General features: G+C 43.4%; 1 protein-coding gene across 1 annotated transcript in view; it reads left to right on the forward strand.

The window, feature by feature from the left end:
* The first annotated feature begins 420 nt into the window (after positions 1 to 420).
* LOC121003350 (lysosomal alpha-glucosidase-like) overlaps positions 421 to 22,804 on the forward strand; it is a 74,311-nt gene continuing 51,927 nt past the window's right edge. The window contains exons 1-3 of the mRNA XM_040435119.1: positions 421 to 478; positions 15,745 to 16,151; positions 19,176 to 19,327. Of these exons, the coding sequence (XP_040291053.1) occupies positions 15,750 to 16,151; positions 19,176 to 19,327 (554 nt within the window). The 5' untranslated portion in view covers positions 421 to 478; positions 15,745 to 15,749. The remainder of the gene's footprint in view (positions 479 to 15,744; positions 16,152 to 19,175; positions 19,328 to 22,804) is intronic.

The raw sequence follows: 22,804 nt of genomic DNA on the forward strand, positions 1-22,804 counted from the left end.
TCCGGTCAGTAATTCTTTTTACTGTGTATACTCTTGTTGCTCACATACAGCCGTGACACATAGTGGATAAGTGTCTGATCATCGGGGTCCAACTGCCAATCATGAGAATAGGAGCCTGTGCTCCCCAGTGTGAATGGAGTGGCAGTCACATATGTATGCTTCCAGCCATTCAGCTCTATGTGGCTGCTTGAGCTTGCCAAGCACTTGTACTCAGCGATCTATGGTATTTCAATAGAAAATGGGGAGTTTTTGAGACAGGCGCAGGTTATCTGGTCAGAATAGATATAGATATGTTTATATTATCTGTTTATCATTACAGATTTGTTCCCTATGCTTTAGCTTTCACGCAGTTTAACCTCTCCAAGACTTCCCTCCTGGGTTGTCACATGATCTTCTACTATTAAAGGAACTTCTGTAACAGTAAGCAGGTGTCAGAACAGGTGAAGAGAACAGGTCAGAACAGGTGAAGCTTGGAACGGTATGTTCATCCAAAATAATATTATACTGCTGTATAAGTGCGGAATGGGTTCTGTTCTGATGTGTTTTTTAATAACTGTTAAACAGTATACAATATTTATTTTTACAATGTCTCGTGAAAGCTGATAGCAATATCTTCAGTGATTGCTTTTGGTACGTTTATGAAAAGTAAGTGTGCAGGGTCATTTTTGCACTCATCAATAATTAATCTATTGACCTCTGTACTATAAAGACTAATATGTAAGCCAAGTAAAAGCATTGTTCACACAAGTGATTATTTATTAATATAAATGAACAGCAGGATAAGTTGAAAATTGACAGAACCTTTACTTTTTGTGAGGTTGTTTTGGTTTTATAACTAAAATCACTGATCATGTAGTTAAGATTGTTACAACGTTTTCCAAATAGTAGGTAACTGTAGATACAGTTGTGTTCAAAATAATAGCAGTGTGTTTAAAAAAGTGAATAAAGCTCAAAATCCTTCTAATAGCTTTTATTTCCATACACTCAAATGCATTGGGAACACTACACATTCTATTCCAAATCAAATCATGAAGAAAAATATATCAAATTTGTGTTATTCCTCTAAAAAAAATTGAAGAAAAGTGATTAGGCTGTTCAATAAAATAGCAATGTTTGTATTCTTCTTTACAAACTCAAACATTCACTATATAAACTGAAAAATGTTTGAAGATTTAGCTTTCCTTTGAATCACTTAACTAATAGTTGTATAACCGCTGTTTCTGAGAACTGCTGTACATCTGTGTTGCATGGAGTCAACCAACTTCTGGCCCCTGTGAGCAGGTATTCCAGCCCAGGATGATTGGACTACATTCCACAGTTCTTCTCTATTTCTTGGTTTTGCCTCAGAAACTGCATTTTTGATGTCACCCCACAAGTTTTCTATTGGATTAAGATCCAGGGATTGGGCTGACCACTCCATAAAGTCAATCTTGTTGGTCTGGAACCAAGATGTTTCACGTTTACTGATGTGTTTGGGGTCGTTGTCTTGTTGGAACACCCATTTCAAGGAATTTCCTCTTCAGCATAAGGCAGCATGACCTCTTCAAGTATTCTGATGTATTCAAACTGATCCATGATCCCTGGTATGCGATAAATATGCCCAACACCGTAGTATGAGAAACATCCCCATATCATGATGCTTGCGCCACCATGCTTCACTGTCTTCACAGTGTACTGTGGCTTGAATTCAGTGTTTGGGGGTCGTCTGACAAACTGTCTCTGGCCACTAGACCCAAAAAGAACAATCTTACTTTCATCAGTCCACAAAATGTCTCTTTAGGCCAGTCAATGTGCTCTGTGGCAAATTGTAACCTCTTCAGCACGTGTCTTTTTTTTAACAGTGGGACTTTGCGGGGGCTTCTTGCAGATAGCTTGGCTTCACATAGGCGTCTTCTAATTTCACAGGTAACTTTAGACCTTCTTTGATCTTCCTGGAGCTGATTGTTGGCTGAGTCCTTGCCATTTTGGCTATTCTTCTATCCATTTGAATGGTAGTTTTTCTTCCAAGTCTTTCAGGTTTTGGTTGCCATTTTAAAGCATTTGCGATCATTTTAGCTGAGCAGCCTATCATTTTCTGTACTTCTCTATATGTTTTCCCCTCTCCAATCAACTTTTTAATCAAAGTACGCTGTTCTTCTGAACAATGTCTGGAATGACCCATTTTCCTCAGAATTTCAGAGACAAATGCACTGTAACCAGCATATACAACGTTTGCTGCCTTCCTTCCTTAAATAAGGGCAATAATTGCCACCTGTTTTTCAAAGAATAAATGACCTCACTAATTGAACTCCACACTGCTATTATTTTGAACATTCCCCTTTCAATAAGTGACTGAATTACACAGAATCATCAGCATGCATGTCATGACTGAGGGTCTATTACTCTACTACACCTACTAGTAAATTATTTGCCATGTAGAAATATCATTCCTACTAAAAACAGTGATTGATCAAGTTAGTGATCTCTGACTGCTATTATTTTGAACATACCTGTAAATACAACTAAATAGACACTAAACTCTGAACAAACCTTGCATAAATCTTATAAGAGTAAAATTCCTCTTTGTCCACATATCAGCCCCACCTTCCCCCTACTAAAGTTTTCACTCTGAATGCTCTGCTAAACTTGTCTTGGTCTCCCAAAATGGACTGTCAGCACACAGAGGATTCAGATTATATGCTGCTTATAGAAATTTATGGAGGAAAAAGGGGAGAAGAAGAGGATCCAAGTTAGAGAAAATCTGAGTTTTCTCATCCTTACTGCTTCCTACAAGGTACTGCTGCTTCTTCTAAGTGAGTGGGTGAGAGTTAGGGAGCAGAGTCTCCTGTTTTTTCCATATGCAGAGTATGGGAGATATAATAGCAGCTAGTCTCCACCTGCTTTGCGTACAGATCAGGCAGCAGAAATAACGCTTCCTCCTTCTCCTGTCTCAGGGTTTTGTCATCTTAAGGTGCCTAGTAACTGCACAGGCTTCTGAGTCAAAGCACACCCTGATTAGCTCTGTAGTGAGGCTGTTTTCCCTATAACTGGGTCTATTATGTCAGCCTCAGTTAGAGTCAACAAAATAAAAAACAATATTAATGGGGTTATCCAGGAATGGACAATGATGACCTGTCCTCTGGATAGTTTATCATTATCAGATTGGCAGGGGTCCTAGTCCCGGCACTCTCGCTAATCAGCTGATACAAGGAGCCACCGCGTTCACTGGAGTTCTGGTGAGCGCAGCTGGCTCCTGGTATTTCTCCAAGCAAAGCGCCATACATTGTATAGCGGCTGTGCTTGATATTGCAGCTCAGCACCATTCACTTCTATGGGGCTGAGCTACAAATAAGCCATGTGACCGATGCACGGTGACGTCACCTAGCATAGAAGAGGTTACAGCACTTACAGAGCGTCGCCCTCTTCTAACAGCTGATCGACGGGGGTCCCGTCTGTCGAACCTCCATTAATATGATATTGATGACCTATCCCGACGATGAGAAAAGGGAAAAAAACAAAACACCATACCGAGACCACTAACCCAAAAAGCAAACCAAAATTGAAGAAAACTGTATTTTGTAGTTATTTTATGTTTTGTTATTTCTTTATTGGTTTTAAAATTACAAAATAATTGCCATGAAATACATAGACAATAAAATTGCAATCTGATATTGATGACCTATCCTCAGGTTAGGTCATCAATATCAGATCGGCGGGGATCCGACACTCAGCACCCCCGCGATCAGTTGGTTGAGGGGAAGGCTGCGCTCCATGCTCGCCATAGACAGTGCAGTGGTGAGCAGGTGTAATTACATCTCAGCTGTCCCATTCACTTCTATGGGATACACTTGAATAGGACCAAGCTGCCCATTGAAAAGAATGGTAAGGCTTGTAGTTACACCTGGTCACTACTGCACTGTCGATTACTAGCAGCTGATCAGCGGGGGTGCTAGTTATCTGACCCCCGCCGATATATTGAGGATAGGTCATCAATATTAAATTTGTGGAAAACCCCTTTAAGATCCACCAAATCTGTCACACTCGCTTAGGCTGGGTTGATAAAGTCGGTGTCTGACCTCTATATCACCTATGGTTAGCTTGGCTTACTTTGCGAAATAATTTTGTGTGTATACCTCTATGTTGTCCATTCCTCTATTATTCCTACTTGAAGTTTATGAGTGAATTGCCAGCATTCTGCAATAAAGGTCCAGCTGGGTGCTACCAGTTGGGGGGGGGTCCCCCTACACAGTCTGACACTATTTAATCAGTGCTGCCAGTGTCAGCCCCCCCCCCCCCCAACTGGTAGTACCTAGTTAGACCTTTAATGCAGATTGCTGGAAATTCCTTCATAAACTTATAGTAGGAATAATAAAGGAATGGCACAACATGGAGTTATATGAAAACATGCATTCAGTCACTAAAATACACGTTAGGCTATGGTTTGTGTCTAATATTTCAGCTCAGCTCTATTAAAGTGAATGAGATTGACCTGAATGCCCTATATGTCACAGGAAGCTGGGGATTTGGAGCTCTCTATTGGAAAACTGATCTCTGACCACTATAAAGATATCTTATGACAATTAAAACACACCTTAGGACGACTTTGTATAAAATAAAAGGACGGGTGCTTCCAGGGCCCCTGTGCATGAGCACATCACGTGCTTCATGTATGCTTGGGCACCATCATTTTCTACTGTCAGATCCTGGTGAAATGGTATCAAAAGGGGAATGACGAGAGAAAAATAAAACTAAGCAAAAATATAGGTGCACTGGCATGATTTTTAATTTTTAATTTAGTAGATTGGCCCAAAGTGTCACTTTTAGTTCACAAAAATAACTAAGTGACTTTTGCAAATATTTCAGCTCTTGATTAGAGTTGAGCGGACACCTGGATGTTTGGGTTCGACAGGTTTGGCCAAACTTGAAAAAAAAATTCGGGTTCGGACCCCGAACTTGACCCGAACTTGACGCCGAACCCGAACCACATTGAAGTCAAGGGGGACCCAAACTTTTGGCCACTAAAATGGCTCTAAAATAGTCCTGGAAAGGGCTAGAGGGCTGCAAAAGGCATCAAAATGTGCTTAAGAGCATGACAACTGTTCTGCAAACAAATGTGGATAGGGAAATGACTTAAAATAACATAAAATACAGAAAAATAAAAAATAAAAATCTGGATCTATGAGTAGGAGGTTGAGGAGGCGGTGGATGGGTGGATGTGGCGATGTAGGTTAATGTGGCGGTGTAGGTTGAAGCGGCGGTGAAGGAGGAATAGGTAGCCAACACTGATTTGTGTTGTTTTTTATTTTTAAATTGGGGTATCCCCCAAAATATTGGGACATATAACAAAATAAAACAAAGAATAAGTGCACCTGAGTACAAGAATGGATGGTTGAGGCTGGTATAAATGTCTATTCTGCACAAGGTACGGACAAGTCCTGTGGGATCCATGCCTGGTTCATTTTAATAAACGTAAGCTTGTCCACATTGGCTGCGGCCTGTGATCATGCCCTCTGCCGTGCTAAATACACGTTCACACTATACACTGGCTGCAGGGCAGGTCAGCACCTCCAAGGCTGAAAAAGCTTTTCCACATTTTGGCCATGCTAACCCTGCCTTCTCAGGTGCTGGCGGTGCCCCAGCTGCATTGGCGACCTCTTCCTCCTCCTCTGCCTTCGCCTTCTGCTTCCACTGTGCCCCTGCTGTCAGGTGGGAATGCTATCATCAGCGTGCGCTTGTAGTCGCGCATCTTCCGATCAGTAACAGATGTTTTCACTAAATTTAGTTCCCTGTCAGCAATGCAGAGCAGGGGTTCATTCACGGCAAAAAGGGGTTCATGTCACCCAGCAATAGAACAGGGGATTTTGAGAGTTTTAGGCCCCTGTCACCCAGGCACAGCAGGGGTTTGTATACGCCAAAAATGGTAAAATGTCACACGACAATTGAAAATAAGAATTTTTTCAAATTAGGGCACTAAAATTGGCACTTTTTTGCATTAAAATGGCTCTAAAATAGTCCTTGAAAAGGCTAGAGGGATGTAAAAGGCAGTAAAATGTGCTTAAGAGCATGGCAACTGCTCTGCAAACAAATGTGGATAGGGAAATAACTTAAAATAAAATAACTAAAAATTACAAATTATTAACCTGCAACTCAGAGAAGGAGGTGGATATGGAGTCGGAGGTTGAGGAGGCGGTGAATGTGGTGTTGTAGGTGGAGGCAGCAATAGATGAGGAGGAGGCAGCCAACAATGTTTTTTTTTTTTTTTTTTATTGGGGTAGGTAGCCCCCAAAATATTGGGACAAAAAAAAAAAAAAGAATCATTCCACTTGACTTGAGTACAAGAATGTATGTTTGATGGTGGTATAAATGTCTATTCTGCACAAGGTACAGACAAGTCTTGTGGGATCCAAGCCTGGTTCATTTTAATGAACGTGAGCTTGTCCACGTTGGCTGTGGACAGGCGGCTGCGCTTGTCTGTAATGACGCCTCCTGCCGTGCTAAATACACGTTCAGAGAGTTCACTGGCTGCAGGGCAGGCCAGCACCTCCAAGGCATACAGGGCAAGCTCTGGCCATGTGGACAATTTGGAGACCCAGAAGTTGAATGGGGCAGAACCATCAGTCAGTACGTGTAGTCGTGTGCACAGGTACTGTTCCACCATGTTGTTCAAATGCTGCCTCCTGCTAACACGCTCCATATCAGCAGTTGGGGCCGGTTGTTGCGGCGAGGTGACAAAGCTTTTCCACATGTCGGCCATGCTAACCCTGCCTTCTGAGGTGCTGGCGCTGACACAGCTGCGTTGGCGACCTCTTTCTCCTCCCCTGCCTTCGCCTTGTGCTTCCACTTGTCCCCCGGGGTCAGTCAGGAATGCTCTCAGGAGCACGTCTACCAGCGTGCGCCTGTAGTCGTGCATCTTCCGATCACGCTCCAGTGAGGGAATTAAGGACGGCACATTGTCTTTGTAATGGGGATCCAGCAGGGTGGCCACCCAGTAGTCAGCACACGTTAAAATGTGGGCAACTCTGCAGTCATTGCGCAGGCACTGCAGCATGTAGTCGCTCATGTGTGCCAGGCTGCCCAGAGGTAAGGACAAGCTGTCCTCTGTGGGAGGCGTATCGTATGCGTCCTCCCTATCCCTCCAGCCACGCACCAGTGATGGGCCCGAGCTGCTTTGGATGCCACCCCGCTGTGAACATGCTTCATCCCCATCCTCCTCCTCATCCTCCTCCTCCTCGTCCTCCAGTAGTGGGCCCTGGCTGGCCAAATTTGTACCTGGTCTCTGCTGTTGCAAAAATCCTCTTTCTGAGCCACTTCTAAAAGACTGGCCTGAAAGTGTTAGAGATGACCCCTCTTCCTCCTCCTCGTCCTGGTCCACATCCTCTTCCATCATCGCCCTAAGTGTTTTCTCAAGGAGACATAGAAATGGTATTGTAAGGCCTCTTTCACACGGGCGTTGCGGGAAAACGTGCGGGTGCGTTGCGGGAACACCCGCAATTTTTCTGCGCGAGTGCAAAACATTGTAATGCGTTTTGCACTCGCGTGAGAAAAATCACGCATGTTTGGTACCCAAACCTGAACTTCTTCACAGAAGTTCGGGCTTGGGTTAGGTGTTCTGTAGATTTTATTATTTTCCCTTATAACATGGTTATAAGGGAAAATAATAGCATTCTGAATACAGAATGCTTAGTAGGTGATCAATTGAGGGTTAAAAAAAAATAAAAAAATTAACTCACCTTCTCCTCTTGTTCGCGTAGTTCCCGGTCTCTTATTTACTTCTTTAATGATGAGCTGTGGGCTAAAAGACCTTTGGTGACGTCAGATCACATGCTCCAATCACATGGTACATCACCGTGGTGATGAACCATGTAATTGGAGCATGTGATCTGACGTCACCACAGGTCCTAGCCGATAGTTCATCTTTTGAGAAGTAAAGAAGAGACCGGGAACTACGCGAACAAGAGGAGAAGGTGAGTTAATTATTTTTTTTTTTTTTTAACCCTCAATTGATCACCTACTAAGCATTCTGTATTCAGAATGCTATTATTTTCCCTTATAACCATGTTATAAGGGAAAATAATACAGTGAATAGACTGTCACCTAGCAACCATGCGTGAAAATCGCACCGCATCCGCACTTGCATGCGGATGCTTGCGATTTTCACGCAACCCCATTCACTTCTATGGGGCCTGCGTTGCATGAAAAACGCAGAATATAGAGCATGCTGCGATTTTCACGCAACGCATAAGTGATGCGTGAAAATCACCGCTCATGTGAACCGCCCCATAGAAATGAATGGGTCGGTATTCCGTGCGGGTGCAATGCGTTCACCTCACGCATCGCATCCGCGCGGAATACTCGCCCGTGTGAAAGGGGCCTAAGGCTGATAACAGCGTCATCGCCACTGGCCATGTTGGTGGAGTACTCGAAACAACGCAACAGGGCACACAGGTCTCGCATGGAGGCCCAGTCATTGGTGGTGAAGTGGTGCTGTTCCGCAGTGCGACTCACCCGTGCGTGCTGCAGCTGAAACTCTACTATGGCCTGCTGCTGCTCGCACAGTCTCTCCAACATGTGCAAGGTGGAGTTCCACCTGGTGGGCACGTTGCATATGAGGCGGTGAGCGGGAAGGCTGAAGTTACGCTGTAGAGCAGACAGCCGAGCGGCGGCAGGATGAGAACGCCGGAAGCGCACACAGACGGCCCGCACTTTACGCAGCAGCTCTGACATGTCGGGGTAGTTGTGAATGAATTTCTGCACCACCAAATTCAGCACATGCGCCAGGCAAGAGATGTGCGTCAAACCGGCTAGTCCCAGAGCTGCAACGAGATTTTGCCCATTATCGCACACCAACAGGCCGGGCTTGAGGCTCACTGGCAGCAACCACTCGTCTGTCTGTTGTTCTATACCCCACCACAACTCCTGCGCGGTGTGGGGCCTGTCCCCCAAGCACATCCGTTTCAGAACGGCCTGCTGACGTTTACCCCTGGCTGTGCTGAAGTTGGTGGTGAAGGTCTGTCGCTGACCGGATGAGGAGGTAGTAGAAGAGGAGGAGGAAGCCGAGTAGGAAGAGGAGGCAAAGAATGATGCCCTGTGATCCTTGGCGGCGGAAAGACGTGCACCAAACAGCTCTCCGCCTGGGGCCCAGCCGCCACTACATTTACCCAGTGTGCAGTTAGGGAGATATAGCGTCCCTGGACGTGCTTACTGGTCCACGTATCTGTGGTTAGGAGGACCTTGCCACAGATGGCGTTGCGCAGTGCACACTTGATTTTATCCGATACTTGGTTGTGCAGGGAGGGCACGGCTCTCCTGGAGAAGTAGTGGCGGCTGGGAACGACGTACTGTGGTACTGCAAGCGACATGAGCTGTTTGAAGCTGTCCGTCTCCACCAGCCTGAATGACAGCATTTCAAAGGCCAGTAGTTTAGAAATGCTGGCATTCAGGGCCAGGGATCGAGGGTGGCTAGGTGGGAATTTACGCTTTCTCTCAAAGGTTTGTGAGATGGAGAGCTGAACGCTTCCGTGTGACATAGTGGAGATGCTTGGTGACGGAGGTGGTGTTGTTGGTGGCACATCCTCTGTTTGCTGGGCGGCAGATGCCAACGTTCCTCCAGAGGCAGAGGAAGAGGCCGAGGCAGCAGCAGAAGAGGGAGCAGGAGGGGCCTGAGCCCTTTCTTGGTTTTGAAGGTGCTTACTCCACTGCAGCCCATGTCTCGCATGTAGATGCCTGGTCATGCAGGTTGTGCTAAGGTTCAGAACGTTAATGCCTCGGTTCAGGCACTGATGGCACAGCGTGCAAACCACTCAGGTCTTGTCGTCAGCACATTGTGTAAAGAAGTGCCATGCCAGGGAACTCCTTGATGCTGCCTTTGGTGTGCTCGGTCCCTGGTGGCGGTGGCCAGTAGCAGGCGAACTGTTTCGGCGACGGCTGCTCTGCTTTTGCACCCTGCTCCCGCTTTTGCTATGCTGTTGGCTCGGTCTCACCACTGCCTCTTCCTCCGAACTCTGAAAACCAGTGGCACGACCTTCATTCCATGTAGGGTCTAGGACCTCATCGTCCCCTGCATCGTCTTCCACCTCCTTTTCGGTCTGTACACTGCAGAAAGACGACTCAGTTGGCACCTGTGTTTCATCATCATCAGAGACGTGCTGAGGTGGTATTCCCATGTCCTCATCAGGAAACATAAGTGGTTGTGCGTCAGTGCATTCTATGTCTTCCACCCCTGGGGAAGGGCTAGGTGGATGCCCTTGGGAAACCCTGCCAGCAGAGTCTTCAAACAGCATAAGAGACTGCTGCATGACTTGAGGCTCAGACAGGTTCCCCGATATGCACGGGGGTGATGTGACAGACTGATGGGCATGGGTTTCAGGCGCCACCTGTGCATTTTCTGCAGAAGACTGGGTGGGAGATAATGTGAACGTGCTGGATCCACTGTCGGCCACCCAATTGACTAGCGCCTGTACTTGCTCAGGCCTTACCATCCTTAGAACGGCATTAGGCCCGACCAAATATTGCTGTAGATTCTGGCGGCTACTGGGACCTGAGGTAGTAGGTTCAGTAGGACGTGTAGCTGTGGCAGAACGGCCACGTCCTCTCCCTGCACCAGAGGCTGCACCAACACCACCACCGCGACCATGACCGCATCCCTTATTAGATGTTTGCCTCATAGTTAGCATTTACAAAGCAAAGTAAAAATTGGTTAAGTATGTTAAAAATAATTATTTATTAATTTTTTAACTCTATATGACAGCGGTATTTGTGGCCTAAATGTGACTGTATTCGATGTACGTTAAATCTAAAATGATCAGTATATGAACACACGGTTTATTTCAACCGCAGTAAACGAATGGCTGTATTTGTGGCCTAAATGTGACTGTCACCTATGCATGTGTAATTAAAGATGACCAGTATATGAACACACGGTTTATTTCAACCGCAGTAAACGAATGTCCGTATTTGTGGCCTAAATGTGACTGTATTCTATGTACGTTAAATTCAAAATGAGCAGTATATGAACACACGGTTTATTTAAACCGCAGTAAACGAATGGCCGTATTTGTGGCCTAAATGTGACTGTATTCTACGTACGTTAAATTCAAAATGAGCAGTATATGAACACACGGTTTATTTCAACCGCAGTAAACGAATGGCCGTATTTGTGGCCTAAATGTGACTGTCACCTATGCACGTGTAATCAAAGATGACCAGTATATAAACACACGGTTTATTTCAACCGCAGTAAATAAATGGCCGTATTTGTGGCCTAAATGTGACTGTATTCTATGTACGTTAAATTCAAAATGAGCAGTATATGAACACACGGTTTATTTCAACTGCAGTAAACGAATGGCCGTATTTGTGGCCTAAATGTGACTGTCACCTATGCACGTGTAATCAAAGATGACCAGTATATGAAACAAAATTATTATTTTTTTAAACGCAGTAACCTAATGGCCGTATTTGTGGCCTAAATGTGACAGTCACTTATGCACGTGTAATCAAAGATGACCAGTATATGAAACAAAATATTTTTTAAGCACAGTCAGCAAAAAAGCTGTATTTCTGGACTAGCAGACATGCAGATAGTGCTGGTGCACTATATAATTATTATTTTTTTTTTATCGTTCAATAAGTTTTTATTGAATATTTTCATTTAACCAGAATGATCAGTATACAAAGATCAGTGCGAAAGTACATATCTGTCATAATACATTACTTTAGCATACAAAAATGTTAAACCTGAGTATGCAGAGGCAAGGCACTACAGTGTATTCCAGGTTATTACATTGTATAGAGCTGCTTAGTACAACTTTAATACAGCTGAATTGTAAATATCTGGTAAAGTAGAAAAACATAAAAATGACAAGAAACAAAAACGAAAACGACAACAGAAAGAAAGAAAGAAAGAAAGAAAGAAAAAAGGCAGAAAATTATGCAAAGATCAAGGCATTATAATGTGCATCTCTCGCAACCGCGAGCCTGATCAGTTGGTCATATCTAACTAGCCTACATAGTTAAATACGGCTCTTTGAGTGGGCTCATTTTAAAAGGGACTAGTGTTTTTCATATTTTTTTTTTTAAGCACAGTCAGCAAAAAAGCTGTATTTCTGGACTAGCAGACATGCAGATAGATAGTGCTGTACTAGCATGTCTGCATAAAATGGCTGCCGATTAGGTATTCATAGTGACAAACTGAAGTAAAAAAAAAATGCGTTTTCAACAGAAGTTGGCTCAGTGCAGGCTTAAAAAAACTGTGCACTGCACCCACAAAACATATTGGATTGAGATTGCTGAGTTATAAGGCAGTTCTTCTTAGTATTTATCCCTGATCTGTCCCTGACAGCAGCAGCATCCTCTCCCTACACTAAGAATAGCAGAGTGACGTGCAGCGCTACGTGACTCAGCCTTATATAGAGGCTGGGTCACATGCTGCAGTTAGCCAATCACAGCCATGCTAATAGTAGGCATGGCTGTGATGGCTTCTAAGGGCACACAGTTAAACGCTTGTTGATTGGCTGCTTTGCAGCCTTTCAAAAAGCGCCATAAAAATCGCCGAACACCGAACACGAACCCGAACTTTTATGTAAATGTTCGGGTCCGGGTCCAAAAAAAGCTAAAGATCGGTATGAACCCGAACTTTACAGTTCGGGTTCGCTCAACTCTACTCTTGATTAAAGCTTTGGCTACATGGCGACCTTAGGCGCGACACCTGCTGCACAACTGAAGAACGCTGCGTAGCAGTGCAGCCATTGAATGAACTGAATCAGATTGCAGTACAACTCATAAATGCCCACAACCTTGACCCAGGAATTGCAAAAATCCAGCAGTGTTGGAATTTTCTATCATTTTAGGGTCAAGGTTGCAGCAACTTGTGAGTCGCACTGAGACCTCATTCAATTCAATCGCTGCACTGCAACATAGCGTTCTTTGGTTGTGCAGCCTAAGGCCTCCGTTTGGAGATCTGTCAGGCTGTTCCAGCACAGAGCAGCCTGCTGTATCCTCTAGTTCACTGCTGGATCCCCATTGATTGCAATGAGGTTCGGCGGTGATCTGCTTGATTTCCGGCCTAAATGCCGGGCTTCAGCCGGTCATAAACCAATGTTTTTTTTGTCCGGCCAACAGCCACGATCTGTGCTGGATCAGGCAGCCAGATCACCAAAATGGAGATGTGAATGCAACCAAAGGGGCTTTTCCTGTTAAAAGTACTTATCCACTATTCACAGGATTTGGGGTCTGATCGCTGGGGCCCCTGCTGACCACAATAACGGAGAGGAGAGGTGGACACGCACGTGCACTATTGCTCAATTCTATTTTGCTGCCGGAGATAGCTGTGCACTTAAACTCCCAGTCAATGGGCTAAACAGCGGCTCTGTTATTGTAGCCTTGATTTTGAATTGGGAAATGCCTGTGCAGTGGCCGGGTTTGGGGTGGCCCCAACGCTGGGTCCCCCAGACACCGTCGAGGTGTCCCCTATTGTTGCTGCTCTCCGGAAGGGATGGTAAGGCGTGGTGCACCCCAATAGGAAATAAGTCCAGAGAGTCAGGGTCTGCAGTAAACCATTGTGCTTCTTTACTGGAGGAATTTAGGTACAAAACAATACAGGCGAGGCATTGGGCTGTCTTCTCCAGTCTCCTCCCTGGCAGAAGAAGGGTTTGATGCTGAGGAAAGGCCTGAGCTAGCTGTCCCTCTCTCTCTTCAGAATGCTGGTATCCTGGTCCAAGGCTGGTGATCCAGGGTCTGTGGCAGCGTATCCCCGTCTCAGCGTCTTCTTCTGGTCACTCAGTAGTCTGGCAGAGTCTCCTCTTTCAAGCACTGGTCCCTAACTGCAGCAAACTAGGGGCTCTGACTGCTCTCCTTATATACAGTTTTTGCTAAACTAGAACCTTCTAGTGGGAGGGGTGGAGTGGAGAAGCTCAGCACAAACAGATACATTGTTTCAGCTCCCGTCTGGTATAGACTTACATTAGAGCTTCAATGATACTCAATGGCAATGACACAGCAGGTTTTCCAGACAAAAAAAAAAGTTTACAGACATAACAACAGAGCTAAAACCAGCACTGTAATAGTACGGCGCAGCGGGACGTGACTTGCCGCCCAGCGTCGTACTATTACGGTGGGCTGATTGGTGCAGGAGCCAGATCAGCTGCAGGGGTCCGGCAGTCACTGATAGCCGGAACCCTGCTGTATGCACCGGCATCAGTGAAAACACTGATGCCGGCGCATTAACCTGTTAAGTCAAAGCGTCCTTTTCCCAAAATAAAGTAATAAAAAAATAAAAAAATAGGGAAAAAAAAGAAAAGTAGACATATTAGGTATCGCCGCGTCCGTATCGACCAGCTCTATAAATACATCACATGACCTAACCCCTCAGGTGAACACCATAAAAAAATAAAAATAAAAACTGTGCTAAAAAAAAAATTTTTGGTCATTTTACATCACTAAAAGTGCAACACCAAGCGATAAAAAAGGTGTATGGCCCCCAAAATAGTACCAATCTAACCTTCACCTCATACCGCAAAAAATGAGCCCCTACCTAAGACAATCACCCACAAAAAAAAAACTATGGCTCTCAGACTATGGGGACACTAAAAAATGCTTTTATTGTGTTAAATGTAAAAAAAAAAAAAAAAGTAGGCATATTAGGTATCTTCGTGTCCGTATCAACCTGCTTTATAAAAATATCACATGATCTAAGCCCTCAGGTGAACACGGTAAAAAAAAAAAAAGTGTGTTAAAAAACCAATTTTTTGTCACCTTACATCACAAAAAGTGTAATACCAAGTGATCAAAAATTCATATGCACCCTGAAATAGTACCAATCAAGGGGTGCATCAGGGGGCCTTCAAATGAGACATGGTGTAAATAAACCAGTTCAAATCTGCCTTCCAAAAACCACGCGGCGCTCCTTTCCCTCTACGCCCTACCGTGTGCCCGTACAGTAGTTTACGACCACATATGGGGTGTTTATGCAAACTACAGAATCAGGGCAATAAATATTGAGTTTTGTTTGGCTGTTAACCCTTGATTTGTAACTGGAAAAAATGGATTAAAATGGAAAATTTGCCCAAAAAATTGAAATTCTTACATTTCATCTACATTTGCCAATAACTCTTGTGGAACACCTAAAGGGTTAACGACGTTTGTAAAATCATTTTTGAATACCTTGAGGGGTGTAGTTTCTAGAATGGGGTAATTTTTGGGTGGTTTCTATTATGTAAGCCTCACAAAGTGACTTCAGACCTGAACTGGTCCCTAAAAAGTGGGTTTTTGCAAATTTCTGAAAAATGTCAAGATTTGCTTCTAAACTTCTAAGCCTTGTAACATCCCCAAAAAATAAAATGGCATTCCCAAAATGATCCAAACATGAAGTAGACATATGGGGAATATAAAGTAATAACTATTTTTTGAGGTATTACTATGTATTATAGAAGTAGAGAAATTGAAACTTGGAAATTGGCAACTTTTTCCAAATTTTTGCAAAATTTGGTATTTTTTTATAAATAAAAATTAATTTTTTGGACTCAATTTTACCAGTGTCATGAAGTACAATATGTGACGAAAAAAAAATCTCAGAATGGCCTGGATAAGTAAAAACATTTTAAAGTTATTCACACATAAAGTGACACTGGTCAGATTTGCAAAAAATGGCCTGGTCCATAAGGTGAAAATGAGCCCTGTCCATAAGGGGTTAAACAGTTCTTAGTCATGTTATGAATTTTCATAAATTCTGGTATTTTCATTATGTAAAATGTATGTGCTGACTTTCAGAAAGAATGCTGGATTTTTCTGAAGGAAGAAAGAAGTTTGTTTGTAAGAACACAACGTGGAGGCTATATTTGCTTCTACTACTTTGTACAGTATGTTTTGGAGAAGACCCTGACCTTATAAAATGTCGTCTAGAACCTCCAAACCGATTTGACTGTGCTCCAGAAAAGACTTTAAACCAAGATGAATGTGAAGCGCGTGGGTGCTGTTATATTAAAGAACCAGAACATGAACAACCCTCATGTTTTTTCCCTGTCAACTACCCAAGCTACAAAGCAGTCAACTTTACCCACACCGCAAATGGATATTCTTTATCACTTGTACGCACTACCAAAACTTTCATGCCCAACGATTTAATGCTTCTGCAGCTTGATGTTTTCTTCGAGACAGATGACAGAATGCATTTCACTGTAAGTATTTATGAGTACAAGGTGACATACGGTAGATGTTTGGAATTATCATTGAGACACAAACAAATCAAGCTCTGTATTGAAACAATATTTTATGACATCATGATGATAATAAACCCTTTCGCTACCAGCGCCGTACATGTACGGCTCTGGAGTGATGGGTAAACATGGTGCCCGCTCGCATGGGCAGCGGGTACCATGGCTGGTGAATCTCTGCTATTGCGGTAAATAAAGCCTTTAGACTCTGTGATCAAGTGTGATCACATCATCTAAAAGCTAAAAACCCAGAAGCTCACGCTTCTGGCTTCTTAGCAGCATCCCCTGCGGCCAATGAGGATGCCGGTAATTGGTTTCAATACGCTGGGTCTCTCTGAAGAGGCCCAGGGTATTGGAGCTGCAATTCTTATTTTGGCCAGCAGGTGGCAGACCAACATAAGAAAAGAGCAATTCTAGTACCAGTATGGATCTTTATGAAAAATAATAGTACAGAATAAATAAAAAAAATCGTGAGTCTTTTAGCCTCGAACACGAGCTACAAAACAATAAAAAGAAGTAAAAAATTTGCAAAAAATATATAAAAAAGAGATCATCCCCTTTCTGTAGAATAAAAAAATAAATACATAAATAACAAAAAATATAAACATCATGGGCATCACAGTGTCCAAAAATGCCTGTACTATTAAAATATAAAAATATTTTTCCAATATGGCGAATGACGTAACGGAAAAAAATGGTCGAAATGGCCACTTCACCATTTTTTCATTGCTTCTCTTACCCAAAGAATTGTAATAAAATGTGATCAAAATGGTATAAATAAAAACTATAGATCGTCCCACAAAAAATGAGCCCCTACACAGCTCAGTAGATATAACTATAAAAAAGTTATGGGGGTCAGAATATGGTGATGTAAGTTTTAATTTATTTTTACACTATTTAGACATAAAAAACCTATACATAAGTGGTATAGTTGTAATCATACTGACCCAGAGAATTAAGGCATGGGTCAGTTTTGCCACAAAAGGAATGCCGTAGGTACAAAACCCGTAAAACGATGGAGGAATTGTGGTTTTTTTCCAATTCCACCCCATTTGGATTTTTTTTTCCTGCTTCCCACTACATTGTATGCCATATTAAATAGTGGCATTAGAAAGTACAACTGCAAAAAATAAAAAGGTTATGGCTCAAGGAAGATAGGGAAGAAAAATGAAAATGCAAAAATAAATAAAAAAACTCTGGTATCCAAGGGGTTAAGGGGTCTTCCAATATCAATGACCTATCCTAAGTGAATGGGACTCAGCTTGCAGTACATTTCCCTGCCACTACAGTGTACAGAGCTGTGCTAGTTCTGGTGCGCTATGGCTTCTCCTATCAACTGAATGCTGAAGTGTCGGCAGTTGGACCCCCACTGATGTGATATTGGGGCCCTATAAGGCTACTTTCACACTGGCGTTTTGGTTTCCGTTTGTGAAATCTGTTTAAGGGCTCTCACACGCGGTCCTAAACGGATCAGTTTTGCCCTAATGCATTCTGAATGGAAAAGGATCCACTCAGAATGCATCAGTTTGCCTCCGTTCCGCCTTCATTCCGCTGTGGAGGCGGACACCAAAACGTTTTCTCTGACACAATCTGATACAATAGAAAACTGATCCATCCCCCATTGACTTTCAATGGTGTTCAAGACTGATCCGTTTTGGCTATGTTACAGATAATACAAACTGATCCGTTCTGAATGGATGCATGCGGTTGTATTATCTGAACGGAAGCGTTTGTGCAGATCCATGACGGATCCGCACCAAACGCGAGTGTGAAAGTAGCCTTAAAGTCTTCCAATATTGATGACCTATCCTAAGTGAATGGGACTCAGCTTGCAGCATATTTTCCTGCCACTACACAGTGTACTGAGCTATGTTAGTTCTGACCGCGAAGGTGCCGGGATTTGGGCCCCCACTTATGTGATCCTGAGGAACTATCCTAAGGATAGGTCATGAATATCTAAATGTTGTAAAACCCCTTTAAAGCTTTATTCATTTCTTATTTTCCTTTTCCAAATCCTAGGTGGGTTTTATAGTCCTGTCTATCTTATAGTCCAAAAATACAGTAAACTAGTAGCATACAAACTATTCTACCATTTATATCCTTTACTGAGCAAATTGATTAAACAAGGAAAAAAGTAAGTGGACCCTTTAATTGCGGAAACTATAGCTCACCCATTTAGAAGCAATCACCTTCCTGTAGCTGAGATTTGCACAATGTTGAGAAGGAATTCTGGACTACTCCTTCCTGCAAATGTAACTCTCCTCCAGAAGGACTGCATTTAGAAGGTAAAATGTAGCACCATCTGGAGTGCCAAATGGTAGCCCATGCTCCTTGAGTTGCTATACAGTCTTGTGCATTTGGCTTTGCCATGTGCACAAGGCCTTATTCACATAGACCCTTAAAAACACATAGACCCTTTGATAATTAAGAGAGTAACTGTGTGATTTATTGGATTGGGTTTGGGATCAGTGATGGCCAGTTCGCAGTGTTCGCCCACGAACACATGCGGGCTGCCATCTTGACTCACAAGTCCGGCGATGCACAGGTAAGCCCTTACCTGTGCCGCGAGCCGGTCTGAAATCAAATGCGGTCACCGGGAGCAGGCAGTACCGAGAACAGCCGCCGGGGGCCTTCATCGGGCTGTTCTCTGAACTGCCTGCTCCTGGTGGCCGCATTTGTATCAGACCGGCTCGCGGCACAGGCACAGGTAAGGGCTTACCTGTGCATCGCTGGACTTGTGAGTCAAGATGGCAGCCCGCATGTGTTCGCGGGTGAACACTGCGAACTGGCCATCACTGTTTGGGATGCCAAAATCCAGATTTCCTAAAGGTACATTGTGAATACTCAGATTGGTAATGGTCCGTAAACCTAAACTGTCTCCAGAGTATTCACAGTCTAACTATAGAAACATTTTTAAGACATCAAACCAATATTTGTATGCTCATCGTACATTTTAACTTTACCTTTTTCGTTTTTTTGTGTCTTTAGATTAAGGATCCTGCTAAAAAACGCTATGAAGTTCCTATTGAAAGACTGGGGTCGCAGGCTAAAAGTCTACCTACTAATATGCAGTATGATGTCAAAGTCATCGCTGATCCTTTTGGCTTGAGCATCAGTCGGAAGAGTAATGGGCAAATCTTGTGAGTTGTCTTTGCTTTACTGACCTATTGGCTGTTGTGAATATTCTCTACAAGACATATAACAAGCCAACAAAAAACAAGAGTATAGAAAATCTATAAATTCACCGCTGTTGAAAAACTGCTTTTAAAAAGCAGAAATGTATAATACAATAACTAATAATTTGAGAGAATGCAGAAATTTTAGATACCATGGAGGCTTTTACTCCATTACTTTGGCATTAAAAAGTTGTAAATTGTGGTGCATATTAATTTATATATTTGAGCCAAAATTTGCAACTTTTTGAGCTTCAAAAAAGTGGCAAGAAAAGTCAGTGCTGCCAATAAAATGGCACACCCCATTGACAAGTAGAATGGTAACATAACACCCAGAGGAATGGCGCAACATAGAATTTTTATCTCCTGAAGGATACAAGGAATCCGCACTGCATCACATTTACAATCACAAAATTTGGCACACAGGTACATCAGGTGTCCGGAAAGGTTTTAGAACGGGTCTCAGCTCTCTAGCACGTACCGTTCCTAAGATATTCCCAAAATGCATTAGCTAATAGAAGCCTGGTCACATGATGCTTATCAGCCAATAGAAGCTCGCAGGCCGTTAGTCTCCTCATGCAGAGTTAGATTTTTTCTAGTTATGAGTATAAATGTAAATCAATCATGGAAATAATGATTAACTATGATTATAGTTACAGTATATAATTTACAATCATGATTATGATATACTATCTGTTATTAACTTATAGAAATTAAAGATCAGTTATAATTATGAATAATTTAAAATGATGAGGTGTATGACCATGATCTTAATAACTATATACCAATGAATAAAAGGAAGCAATTGTGGAGATGAGAACTATATATATATATATAAATCTGTAGCTGTCAGTATCCTTTAATTAATTGCTCAAAGCGGAGGAAAGAAGCAAAGTCCGCCGAGCAGTGCAGACACATTGCGGCGCGCATGCGCAAAATCCCACTTGAGACGAGGCGGCCGTGCCGATGCTAATAGGAGCGGCTAAACGAATGACGTATCGGGGAGGGTTAACCAATTATTGCCAACCTTAAACCTGCCACAAATGAGTGAGTCTTGTACATTGGATCCTTGTATTCTGACATCACTTACCAACGTAATATAAGGTGGTCCCCGCCCCCACAAACATATCTGCCCGATCCCCTGAAGAGTTTAGGTACAGACAGCCAGCGTCAAGATCTAATTATATAGGGAAAGAGTAGGAAACAAGGTAGTATGTAGCCAGTGAAGGTGCACAACTGACTGGCTACATGGTTTCTCATCTAATAAGCTGCTAGAGAGCAACAAATAGCAGCTGAATTAACCTTTCAGTTATTGGTTGAAATATGGGGCAAAAGTCTGCCAATTGCTGAGATTTTTGAACAGTCTCACTTTATGAGTTTAGTTAGTTTTAAAACAATTTAAAAATAAAAGTTTTGTATTAGTTACTAGGGCATGTGAAATTAGACGTTCTAAAGTCAAATGACTTAGTGAAACTAAACTAGTCTCCACACACACACAGTTTTACACCAGGTTTCCATAACAACCCAGCCATTTTCTTCACTGCTGTAGGTCAGCTTTAGAGGGGCAGGGTGCTATGGATGACACTGTTAAGGGAGCAGAGTGCTGTGGAGGTCACAGTTGAGGAGGCAGGTAGGGTGGGAATTCAGGGCACCCTCAAAAGACGGACTTAAAAACCCTGCCCCTAGGTCCCACTAAGCCACGCCCACTCCCACTCCTCAGCTGACGTGGATTGAAAAAATGAAGGTAAAAATCTACTTCTGTCAGCTGCAGAGGTGGGAGCTCATGCTCAGACAGCACAGTGCCGGACAGAGGACAGGGAGATTGAAAGCTGGACTGTGTGGCCTAAAACCGGACCTCTGGCCACCCTAGGGGCAGGCTGCTGTGGAGGTCACAGTTAAGGGGACGGTCCACTATGGAGGTCAGTATTAAGGGGCAAATTGCTGTAGAGGGCACTGTTAAGGGGACGGGGTGTTGTGGAAATCACTGCTAAGGAGATGGGGTACTGTGGAGGTCACTAATAAAGGGGCGGCCGCTGTGGAGGTCACTGTTAAAGGGGCAGGGTACTGTAGATGTCACTGTTAAAGGGGCGGGCTGCTGTGGAGGTCTCTGTTAAGGGGGCAGCGAACGGTGGAGTTCACAGTTAAGGGGACAGTCCGCTATGGAGGTCAGTGTTAAGGGGCAGGGTGCTGTTGAGGTCACTGTTTAGGGGGGCGGGGTGTTATGGAGGTTACATTTTAAGGGAACGGAACTCTGTGGAGGTCACTGTTAAGGGGGTGGGTTATTGTGGAAATCACTGTTAACATAATGGGGTACTGTGAAGGTCACTAATAAAGGGGCGGCTGCTGTGGAGGTCACTGTTAAAGGGGAGGGTGCTGTGGATGTTACTGTTAAGGAGGCAGGCCGCTGTGGAGGTCACTGTTAAAGGGGCGGGGTACTGTAGATGTCACTGTTATAGTGGATACTGTCAATATCTTTTAACGACACACAAAAACATTAAATGAAATAGATGAAATATACCCGTGCGAAGCCGGGTCCTTCTGCTTGTAGCTCAAATAAATATGTTCTTTATTGGTCATCCAGCAGGAAGAAAATAAGGACAATGCATGCAGTAATAATGTCCAACGTTTCTGTCCTTGGTCACAGCTTGTTGTGGGTTATGGAAGGATTGACCTTATTTTCTTCCTGCTGGCTAACCAATAAAGAATGTCTTCATTTGAGCTACTTGCGAGTACCTTGGTTTTCATGGAAATACTTACCCTACCACAGTGCATCCATCATATTCCAGAGTGCCAGCCATCTTTACTTATTAGGCTTGTACTTTTTTGTGATAGTGAATGAGGTCTTTAATTTTCTCATGTGGCAAAGCTGACCGTTCCCCTTGGCCAAAAGTTTTTTTTAATTCTTTAGTTGTCTTGCTTGATCTACGTGTACATGTTTGAACTCTCCCTAGGTAAATCTAGGAGGCAGCTGGACCGTGGTAGTCGAGCTTGTAGTGGATAACACAAGGCGCAGAACACAACCAGGCATCAAATATAGTTTTACTATACCACGGTCTGGCTGCCTCCTAGTGCTACAGTCAGGGCTGGTGCAAGGATTTTTGCCACCCTAGGCAAAAGCTAATTTTGCCGCCCCTTGACTCCGCCCACTGACCACTCCCTTTGACCCGCCCCTTTTTTGTTGGGCACCTATTTAATGATTGTTGCATGCAACATTTTACTTGACCAGCTAATTTTAGATATTCTACAGCAGTCCTGTTACAATCCCCCCCCCCCCAATCAGCCTTTCGACCAAATAATAAAAATTGTAAAATAGAACATTTAATTAAAACATTTTAATTGTAAACATTTTCTCATATGCAAAACATAAAATAGCAGCATTGCACATATACAGCAGCATGTACCTCTTACATCCAGTGCCTCCAGCTGACGTCTCCTCCAATGTAG

Source organism: Bufo bufo, chromosome 6, assembly GCF_905171765.1.
Source record: "Bufo bufo chromosome 6, aBufBuf1.1, whole genome shotgun sequence".
NCBI lineage: Eukaryota > Metazoa > Chordata > Amphibia > Anura > Bufonidae > Bufo > Bufo bufo.